Here is a 10008-nt window from a genome sequence, read left to right on the forward strand (position 1 = left end):
CCAAGCCTTTAAAATCATGTATGAACTGGTCCTTTGATTGTAAGATGTATTTCTCCAGAACAGAATAGCTGATCAACACAAACAAAAGCCACACAGAACATTTTATCTGCCTTAGCCTGCTCCATCATTTGAACTGACATTCTCTCCTTGCCTTCTCCTCCCCTTTCTGCTGCCAGTGTTTCATGATCTACAAGTGAAATAATAGAAATAAAACTGCACCGTAAAGGGACAGGCAGCTCCCCGACAGCGGTTTGGGGTTCAGAGGACTCAGGGATTGCGGACACGGCTGGGAACGGCACTGGGAACATCTCTGGGAATAGCGCTGGAACAGAGCTGGGGACAGAGCTGGGGACATCTCTGGGAATAGCGCTGGAACAGAGCTGGGGACAGAGCTGGGAACAGCTCTGGAACACCTCTGGGAACAGCTCTGGAACACCTCTGGAACACCTCTGGGAACACCTCTGGGAACAGCTCTGGGGACACCTTTGGGGACAGCTCTGGGGACACCTCTGGAACAGCTCTGGGGACACCTCTGGAGCAGCTCTGGGGACACCTCTGGGAACAGCTCTGGAACAGCTCTGGGAACAGCTCTGGGAACAGCTCTGGGGACACCTCTGGGAACAGCTCTGGAACAGCTCTGGAACACCTCTGGAACAGCTCTGGGAACACCTCTGGGAACAGCTCTGGGGACACCTCTGGGAACAGCTCTGGAACACCTCTGGAACAGCTCTGGGAACACCTCTGGGAACAGCTCTGGGGACACCTCTGGGAACAGCTCTGGGGACACCTCTGGAACAGCTCTGAGGACAGCTCTGGAACAGCTCTGGGGACAGCTCTGGGGACACCTCTGGGGACACCTTTGGGGACACCTCTGGGGACACCTCTGGAACAGCTCTGGAACACCTCTGGGAACAGCTCTGGGGACACCTTTGGGGACACCTCTGGGGACACCTCTGGAACAGCTCTGGGGACACCTTTGGGGACAGCTCTGGAACAGCTCTGGGAACAGCTCTGAGGACACCTCTAGAACAGCTCTGGAACAGCTCTGGAACAGCTCTGGAACAGCTCTGGGGACAGCNACTGGTCCTTTGATTGTAAGATGTATTTCTCCAGAACAGAATAGCTGATCAACACAAACAAAAGCCACACAGAACATTTTATCTGCCTTAGCCTGCTCCATCATTTGAACTGACATTCTCTCCTTGCCTTCTCCTCCCCTTTCTGCTGCCAGTGTTTCATGATCTACAAGTGAAATAATAGAAATAAAACTGCACCGTAAAGGGACAGGCAGCTCCCCGACAGCAGTTTGGGGTTCAGAGGACTCAGGGATCGCAGACACGGCTGGGAACGGTGCTGGGAACAGCGCTGGGGACATCTCTGGGAATAGCGCTGGAACAGAGCTGGGGACAGAGCTGGGGACAGAGCTGGAACACCTCTGGAACAGCTCTGGGAACAGCTCTGGAACACCTCTGGAACACCTCTGGGAACACCTCTGGGAACAGCTCTGGAACACCTCTGGGAACACCTCTGGGAACAGCTCTGGAACACCTCTGGGAACAGCTCTGGAACACCTCTGGGGACACCTCTGGAACACCTCTGGAACAGCTCTGGAACAGCTCTGGGGACACCTCTAGAACAGCTCTGGAACAGCTCTGGGGACAGCTCTGGAACAGCTCTGGGGACACCTCTAGAACAGCTCTGGGGACAGCTCTGGAACAGCTCTGGGGACACCTCTAGAACAGCTCTGGGGACAGCTCTGGAACAGCTCTGGGGACAGCTCTGGGGACAGCTCTGGAACAGCTCTGGGAACAGCTCTGAGGACAGCTCTGGAACAGCTCTGGAACAGCTCTGGGGACAGCTCTGGAACAGCTCTGAGGACAGCTCTGGGGACACCTCTGGAACAGCTCTGGAACAGCTCTGGGAACAGCTCTGAGGACAGCTCTGGAACAGCTCTGGAACAGCTCTGGAACAGCTCTGGGGACACCTCTAGAACAGCTCTGGAACAGCTCTGAGGACAGCTCTGGGGACACCTCTGGAACACCTCTGGAACAGCTCTGGAACAGCTCTGAGGACAGCTCTGGAACAGCTCTGGAACAGCTCTGGAACAGCTCGGGAACGCCTCTGCGAACGCCACCGAAGCCCCTCCCTCGCCGCCGCCGCCGCCGCCGCGCACTGCGCATGCGCCCTGTCCTGCCGGGTGGCCCCCACAGCGGGACCCGCCGGGGCCGGACCGGATGTGACGACACGGCCGGAAGCGCCTCCCGAGGCGGCTCCGCGGAGCTCCCGGGGCCGCAGCCGCGAGGGGCCGATCCCGTCCCCGTCCCGGTCCCCATCCTTGTCCCCGTCCCGCTCCGTGCCGCTCCCGGTGCCGGTGCCGGCCATGAGCAAGCGGAAAGCCCCCCAGGAGAGCCTCAACGAGGGCATCACCGACTTCCTGATGGGTAAGTGCCGTCCCCCCGGTGCGTGTGTCTGTGGGTTGGTGTGTGTCTCTCCGTGTGTGGGTGGGGGTAGGTTGGTGTGTCTGTCTGTCTGTCTGTCTGTCTGTGTGTGGCCGGGCTGTCACCGCTCTCCTCCCGCAGAACTGGCCAACTACGAGCGCAACGTGAACCGGGCCATCCACAAGTACAACGCCTACAGGTACGGCCCCCCCGGCCCCGCCGCGGCCCCCGCGCCCCCCGGCCCGGGTGCTGACCCCCACTTTCCGCAGGAAGGCGGCCTCGGTGATCGCCCGGTACCCCAGCAAGATCCGCAGCGGCGCTGAGGCCAAGAAGCTGGTAGGGGCTGGTGCTGGCGGGGGGACCCGGGGCGGGGAGGCCGCTGTGGGGGTTTCACAGAATCACGGGTTCAACCGGGATGGAAAAGATCTCTGAGATCAGCGAGCCCAACCTCTAACTCCTGTCAGGCAGTTGCAGAGAGCAGGAAGGTGCTCCCTGAGCCTCCTTTTCTCCAGGCTGAGCCCCCCCCCAGCTCCCTCAGCTGCTTCTCATAGGACTTGTGTTGTAGCCTGGAATTCTTGTGCTCCTTTGTGGTCCCATATTTTGTCATGGTCTTGGGGGCCCCATAGTTCTTTCTGGACTATTTCTTTCCAAATATAATGACTTGAAGTGCTTCTTGAATATTTAGGATGGAGTAGGTGCTAAGATTGCTGAGAAGATAGATGAGTTCTTATCCACTGGAAAACTACGCAAATTGGAAAAGGTGGGTTCCTTTCCCTTGTGCTCTGTTTGTCAATAGTGGCTTTCCTTTGGAACTTGCAAAGTAGCCTGCTTGCTTTGCACAGTTTCTGTTCTTGCCCCTGGAGAGATTGAGGTCAGTCTTAAGAATGGTGAACGTAGGGTGTATGGTAAGTAGAAATTTACGGTGAGCCTCCAAAGCAGAGTCTGACTAACCTGTTTTATCTTCTCAAAGGCTTTTTTATTTATTGCAAAAGGGATAAAGGAGGAATTGGCTTGTGCTGTTTTGTTTTTGTAGATTCGGCAAGATGATACAAGTGCTTCTATCAATTTCCTGACACGAGTTACTGGCATTGGGTAAAAATTGTTTTGTTTTGTCTTCTCCCTTCCTCTGTTTATGTGATAGATTTATGAAGACAATTTGGATGATCGCAAATAGTGAAGAGATTAAGTTTGAGGTGATGATGTAGTGCCCACGCTGAGACCCTGTGATGTCACTTGCTGATGTCACGAGTGCCTGAGGCAAAAGGGTGGAGAATCATCAATTACAGACAGTTACAGTGAATTGGGATGTCCTGTTCAGTGCTGTAAGATTCTTGCTGTTCCTGATACCAGATTGCCTTGTCTCTTTGCAGTCCTGCTGCTGCTAGGAAGTTTGTAGAGGAAGGAATTAAGACTTTAGAAGGTAAGTGTAGGTTTGGAGCCTCAGTTCCCACTCCAGTGATGTGACATTGTTCTTCTGTCGTGCTGCCTCTCCCACAGGGTTCTGTGATAGCAAATGTGCCCGAGGCTGTGAGGGAGGTGTGGAAGGTGCTGTGGTACAGAGGCTTAAGGCATTATATACATATCCAAAATAAAGTCCTTGCAAGTTATGTGGAAGATAACAAGGATTTGGGCTCTTCAGTGGCCTGATAAGCCTTTATTGGGAAGCTCTCTGTGCATTTGTGGCCGTCCTGCCAGCTGCTGCATAGTCAGTTTAACACTCCTTCCTTTGAGCTCGTGGTGTTCTCCTCACGTATTCTTTGTTTGCATCATTTTTGCAGTGCTGAAAACTTACCGTAATATTTTGAGTGCTAAGCTAACTCGTTTGTTTTTCTTTTCTTAATTGTTCTAGATCTTAGAAAAATCGAGCACAAGCTGACCCACCACCAGCGAATCGGACTGAAGTAAGCTTCCTTGGGTGCAGGTGCTTGGCTTGTCTAATGACTCCTCCAGACACCAGGATGTCATGTAAGGTGGCACAGGCCAAGGAGGGTTCTGTTCTCTCTGTGCTCTGCATGCTTTTCAGCAGTTATTTAGAGCTTTTGTTTCACTGGGCTTGGGAGGCTTAGTCTCCATTTAGAAGGAAGTTGATTTCAAATTCCTTCTTCACTTGGCTCAGGGGGAATCACTTTAGCAAGGCTGTGGTGATGTTTCTTCACAATCTGCATAAAAGTGGCCCAGACTGTTTATTTGTTCTGTGCTGTGAACAAGGCAGGACCTTTGTGTGTCTGAGGGACCACGACTGTGTTTGCCTGGAGCTGCAGGTGAACCACAGAAAGCCAGCTGGTGTTTCATTTGGCCTTTTTTTCCCCACAGTCAGGCAAGCATGGTAGCCATCTGATTTTTGCAGCCCGAGGCAAATACATCAGGAGCCATATTTGGCTTGTGAGCTTCCATTTAGCACTTTCCAACACAGGCCACCTCTGACCAAGAGCGAGGGACCTGTTCCTCCTGCTAGCTGATGCGCTGAGTTTTGTCAGGAACCTTTTATATTTTCAGAAGGCTCGGTGAATATTAACCAATTGGTGAATATACTATTCCCACCTCATAGCAGCTCTTCATGTGCAGTGGAAATAATAAAACCATCTTCTAAGCATTGTCAGACTTGCAGTTTTGAGGTTTTACTCTCCCCTTGGTGAGAGTTGGGAGCTTTCTGTGATGTGACATTAATGTAAGTTGTATTCCTTCCTCTGATACACATTTAATTGACTACAAATTTAAGATGCTGCCTCTGGCACTCTTTCAGACATTTTTATTTTTATATATGCAGATATTTTGAAGATTTTGAGAAAAGAATCCCAAGGGAAGAAATGCTGCAAATGCAGGTAAGAATGTCTTTGTTGAGGATGTGAGGTACTGATGGCCAGTGAATGACTGACACCTTCAAACACACATCTTTCCTTTTTACACAGGAAATTGTGCTGAAAGAGATAAAGAAGCTGGACCCAAACTATATTGCTACAGTCTGTGGCAGTTTTAGACGAGGTTGGTACTCTGTGATCTTGTTGTGTTTATTTTGGGATAATGAGCAAGACCCTTTTCTGTGTGTGGTGTTCTTCCAGAGACAGTCTGTGCCAGAACCTGGCCTTCTGCTGTTGGTATTGTCTTGACTAATCAGTTCAGTGATGAGGCAGCCACATGAATCTTTGCTTCTGCCCCCATAAAGAGTAGTATGTTCTAATGTGAATTGTGTGCTTTTTCATGATCAACATTTGTCCTTCACTGCCAGAGAGTACAGCGAAGAATTCTGGGGTATTTTTTACAAATATTTTGAATAGGGACTGTTTTCTACGAGAAAAACGTGTTTACAGGAAAAGGTTAGATGGATGTTCAGCAATGTTAGTGCGCTTTGTCATTCACAGAGGGGCTTTTCTGTGCTTCTCCCTTGCCCAGGTGCAGAGTCAAGTGGTGATATGGATGTTCTCCTGACCCATCCAAGCTTCACATCTCAGTCCTCCAAACAGGTGTGTTTCCAGCTGCTGTGAGTCAGTGCTGGGCTTTACTTCCACCAGGGTGTGTTTAAATTCAGAAAACACGCAGTCTCAGACTTGTACTGCAGCATCTTCTCACTACTGTAATTTTAAACTCCTCTCTTGGATCACTGTGTCTAATTTGAGGAGTTATAATCACTTCTCAGGCCCTCCTCTTCCCATCACACTCGTTCCTCCACCCCTTCAAACTCCTGTGCTTTTACAGGCAGACCTGTGACAGTCATTTAGATGAGAGGAAAATGTCCTGCTGCCCTTGTCCTCTGCTAGGACTAACTCTGAAGAAATATTAATGACAGTGGTTTGTTTCTTGTGTTGCTTCTAAAGATTCATAGCTTAGAAGCTGAGTTAGATTGGTCACTTCCAACTAAAAGTAATCTGACCTGGGGGTAGCAGGAAATTGGTTTTATGTCGCACAACTGTAATTTTACCAGTTTTTTTCTCAGTATTATTGTTACATTTTTCCCCTCAGGGTCAAATTTTACATAGAATAATACACATATTTATGGTGATGTCCTGTACTTATGTGAGCCACCATCAAGTAAATAGGTAAGATGTTCTCGTTACTTGTGAACTGATTTCTGTTGTGTTGTCATTGTTCCTAGTCAAAACTTCTGCATCAAGTTGTAGAACAACTGGAAAAAGTCCACTTTGTCACAGATATGCTGTCTAAAGGTGACACCAAATTCATGGTAAGGGCTTTTTTGGTGGTGAGGGATGTTGTGGGGGGGATTACCTTTCTTGACAGAAGCTGGGATACATCCAAGATGTTTGGACTGCTGGAACTGTGATGTGATTTTATTTTATTTTTGAATTCTCCCCCTTGTCTCCCATAAAAACTTCCTGCAGTTAACTCTTAGAGAATCTCTTACAGTAAGGTCTCCTTTTTTTTTTTTTTTTTTTCCTTAAATATTGCATGAAGATTAAAAAGCAGTTTGAACTGAAAAGAGGCAGAGGATTTCTCAAGAAAAAACTTCCTTTCCCCCCCAATTTTTAGTGATTTACTGTACTCTGATATCCAGCTGTTTCAGTTCAGCTGGAATTTAACTTTGCTTTCCAGATAACTGAGGATTGTTTAGAGGTTTTTTAGGATTTTTTAGAGGTTTTTTTTGCCTTGCTTCCTCACAGGGTGTCTGTCAGCTGCCAGACAAAGAAGATGGAACAGCCTATCCCCACAGAAGAATCGATATCCGGTAATAGAGCCAGAAAACCCCACCCAAACCCCAGTTTAGCTGTCTGCTACAGAGTAGGCACTGACATCCATCTCTGCATTCAGATCTCTACTTCCATGTTCAGAACATGGCATTTACTGGGTTTCTAATTCCTTTTCACTGAGGAAGCCACTGTACAACTGCCAGTATGTACAGCAGGTTATTGGCAATAATGCTGTATTTTAAATCACGACGTTCTGTCCAGGTTCAGAATTGCGTTCTGTTTTATCATCCTGCTTTGACATTAATTCTTGGCAGGAGTGCAAGCACCATAACCAGGTAGTGGCTGAACACCAGTGACTTCTGGGTCAGTTAGATGTGCTGAACCTTTCTTTGATATGCAGTTCATTTCATTCTTGCACCTGGCTTGGGGAAAATCAAAGGCACGGAATTGCAGGGCGTTTGGGCACAAGCAGAAAGCAGAGCTACAGCAGTGTCTGAAGGGCTGAATTCCAAGTGGCTTGTAACCTTTCTGTTATATATTTGTTCTAAGTCTGCACTTCTGCTTTTTCCTCTAGGCTTATCCCCAAAGATCAGTATTACTGTGGTGTGCTGTACTTCACAGGGAGTGACATATTCAATAAGAACATGAGAGCTCACGCTCTGGAGATGGGCTTCACCATCAACGAATACACGATCCGCCGCTTGGGTGTCACTGGTCAGTGACAGAGCGTTCCTTCTGGTCCCTTGCTTTGGGTGATCCCTTCTCTGGGTGGGTGCAGTGCTTTGGAAACAGCTCTGATAAACACTGTTCTTGCAGTGCCCTTTTTGGTGTTATAGCAAGAAGAGGCAGCCTGCTTATGTACAGGCAGTGCTGTGGCACAGAGTTACCTCTTTGGGCTACCTAATCTTCTTAAAGTCTTACTGGTGTAAAGATAGTTTTTTCTGTGTCAAGCACAGCACATAAGGGGTTTCCCACTCTTTTCACAGGATATGCCATGTCCTTCAGTTGGTTTGTTTTGGAGGGGAGGTGACTATACACACATGCACACGACTATAAATATATTTAACTGCACAACCACGTGGCCCAAAGTTAATTCATTACCTTATTTCCTTTGACTCTAACGAGAATAATCACTGTATGAAAAGGCCAGAGGGGCAGTGAGGGTTGTTTGGGTGGCTTTTTAAGTCTGCTTTACTTACAGAAGTTTTGTCTCAATCTTCCCCCTTTCAAATAGCATCTGTAATTTACTTGCAGGAGTTGCTGGAGAGGCCCTGCCAGTGGAAAGTGAAGAAGACATCTTTGACTACATCCAGTGGAAGTACCGGGAGCCAAAGGACCGGAGTGAATAACTGCTTGTCTGGGTAGTCTGGAGAGATGTTTTATAGCTTATGAATACATGAAGTGCATGGTCTTACTTTGGTTGTTACTGCAAAAATGTGTGTTACTGATGTTTAAAGCAAGTCCGTGGCACTAGTACAGAACGTGTAGTGAGGATCAAATCCCGTAAGATTTCATTTTCAGAGTCATGGAATAGTTTGGGTTGGAAGGGACCTTTAGTCTTCTAGTCCAACCCCCCTGCAGTGAGCAGGGACATCTTCAGCTAAATCAGGTTTCTTAAGAGCCCAGTCTGACCTTGAATGTTTCCAGGGGTGGGGCATCCAGCTGCTCTCTTTGTATCTTCTGTACGTGTAGCCACAGAATGAGAAAGTGAGCTGTGTCCTGACATACTCCTAAAGAATACCATTTCCAACTGCTATTTATATCTCCTTAGCTCTGTGTTAAGCGTCTTGAAGCTCGTGATGAGCAGTTTCCTTCTAAACCCTTTCAGTATGGGCTGTACTCTGATGTGACCATTCTCCTGCTGCAGGTGACTGGCTTTTGTTACCAGGGGTCTTGTAGTCCCGTCCATTGCAGTGCTCTGTATTTTGTTCACTTTCTTCATCTTGGTCTGATGAATGGATGCATTTCCACCATTCCTGTAGGTTCAGTCTGCCCTTTGTTATGTGCAAACCTGTCAGATCTTGTTTTGTACCTCCTCTTTAATTGTTGAGAAAGGTAAGGGCTGGTTTGGATGTGAGAGGAGGTCTCGTCGAGAATGCATTACTAGTTGTATTTCTTAACCTGACCTGAATCATAAAGCAAAGATGGATATAATACTATTTCTTATTTTTATCTGACTTAAGCTTACAGAGCAACAACATTTTTACTTGTTCTTATACAATGAGTGTTGATCAGTCTTAGTAATGGAGATTAAAGGCTGGTACTCTTAGTTATGTCTTTATTTTCTTCTGGTTTTCATATTGGGAGTTTTAATTATTTTCTGGGAATGTTCCCCAGCAGTAATGCATGCAGTGGTATGTAAGGTAACTAGAAGTTAACTTGGTACTATGTGAAGTCTTCTGATGCCTCATAGTAAGAATATATAAATAGCTGGTATATTTAGTATTTTCTTCAGTGATCAGTGGGAATAAACAAATTGAATATTCCATCATGAATGTGTAATCTGGTTTTGTTATTATTTATTAGCTATAATTTTAAGAGATCAAGAAGCAGTAACACAGGTTTCCCATGTTGACAGGTGTCTCCTGGGCAGCACACAGCATTACACTGATGCATTCTCCATCCTCTTCCACAGGCAGCCCAACTTTGTCCTGGGCCTCGAGGCAGAACTCGCTGGCGTTGCAGTCTCTCTCTGTAACACTGTGAATTCTTCCATGTGCAAAAAAAAAGGCTTGTTCAGAGTGCTTGCTTGTTTGTTTTCCTTGAACTACATATACAGCGTGTCCTTCTTTTTTGTCTTTTCTCTCCCCACTCCCCATTTCACTGGGTCTTCTCCGGGCTTCACTGGCCTGCGGATGCCTGGTACTGGCGGGAGGAGCAGCTGTGAGCCGGGGGGCAGTCTGTGCTCCTGGCTGGGCACGCACAGCCCT

At 47.8% G+C, this 10008-nt stretch overlaps 1 protein-coding gene across 1 annotated transcript; it reads left to right on the plus strand.

The window, feature by feature from the left end:
- Positions 1–2311: 2311 nt before the first annotated feature.
- On the plus strand, positions 2312–9797 carry POLB (DNA polymerase beta). Its single transcript, XM_027901139.1, has 15 exons — positions 2312–2441; positions 2580–2637; positions 2708–2774; positions 3124–3198; positions 3472–3530; positions 3809–3858; positions 4288–4339; positions 5206–5260; positions 5348–5420; positions 5829–5899; positions 6529–6615; positions 7052–7116; positions 7653–7792; positions 8333–8439; positions 9714–9797. The coding sequence occupies exons 1-14, from the start codon at positions 2381–2383 to the stop codon at positions 8425–8427; spliced, it is 1008 nt and encodes a 335-aa protein (XP_027756940.1). The 5' UTR covers positions 2312–2380; the 3' UTR covers positions 8428–8439; positions 9714–9797.
- Positions 9798–10008: the final 211 nt, after the last annotated feature.

Source organism: Empidonax traillii, unplaced genomic scaffold (assembly GCF_003031625.1).
Source record: "Empidonax traillii isolate 1590-97213 ecotype Southwest subspecies unplaced genomic scaffold, ASM303162v1 scaffold763:size302500, whole genome shotgun sequence".
NCBI lineage: Eukaryota > Metazoa > Chordata > Aves > Passeriformes > Tyrannidae > Empidonax > Empidonax traillii.

Coding starts and splice junctions, on each gene's coding strand:
- POLB (XM_027901139.1), top strand. CDS start 2,381: ATGAGCAAGCGGAAAGCCCCCCAGGAGAGCCTCAACGAGGGCATCACC. Junction 3,199..3,471: donor AACTACGCAAATTGGAAAAG/GTGGGTTCCTTT, acceptor TTGTTTTTGTAG/ATTCGGCAAGATGATACAAG. Junction 6,616..7,051: donor AAGGTGACACCAAATTCATG/GTAAGGGCTTTT, acceptor GCTTCCTCACAG/GGTGTCTGTCAGCTGCCAGA.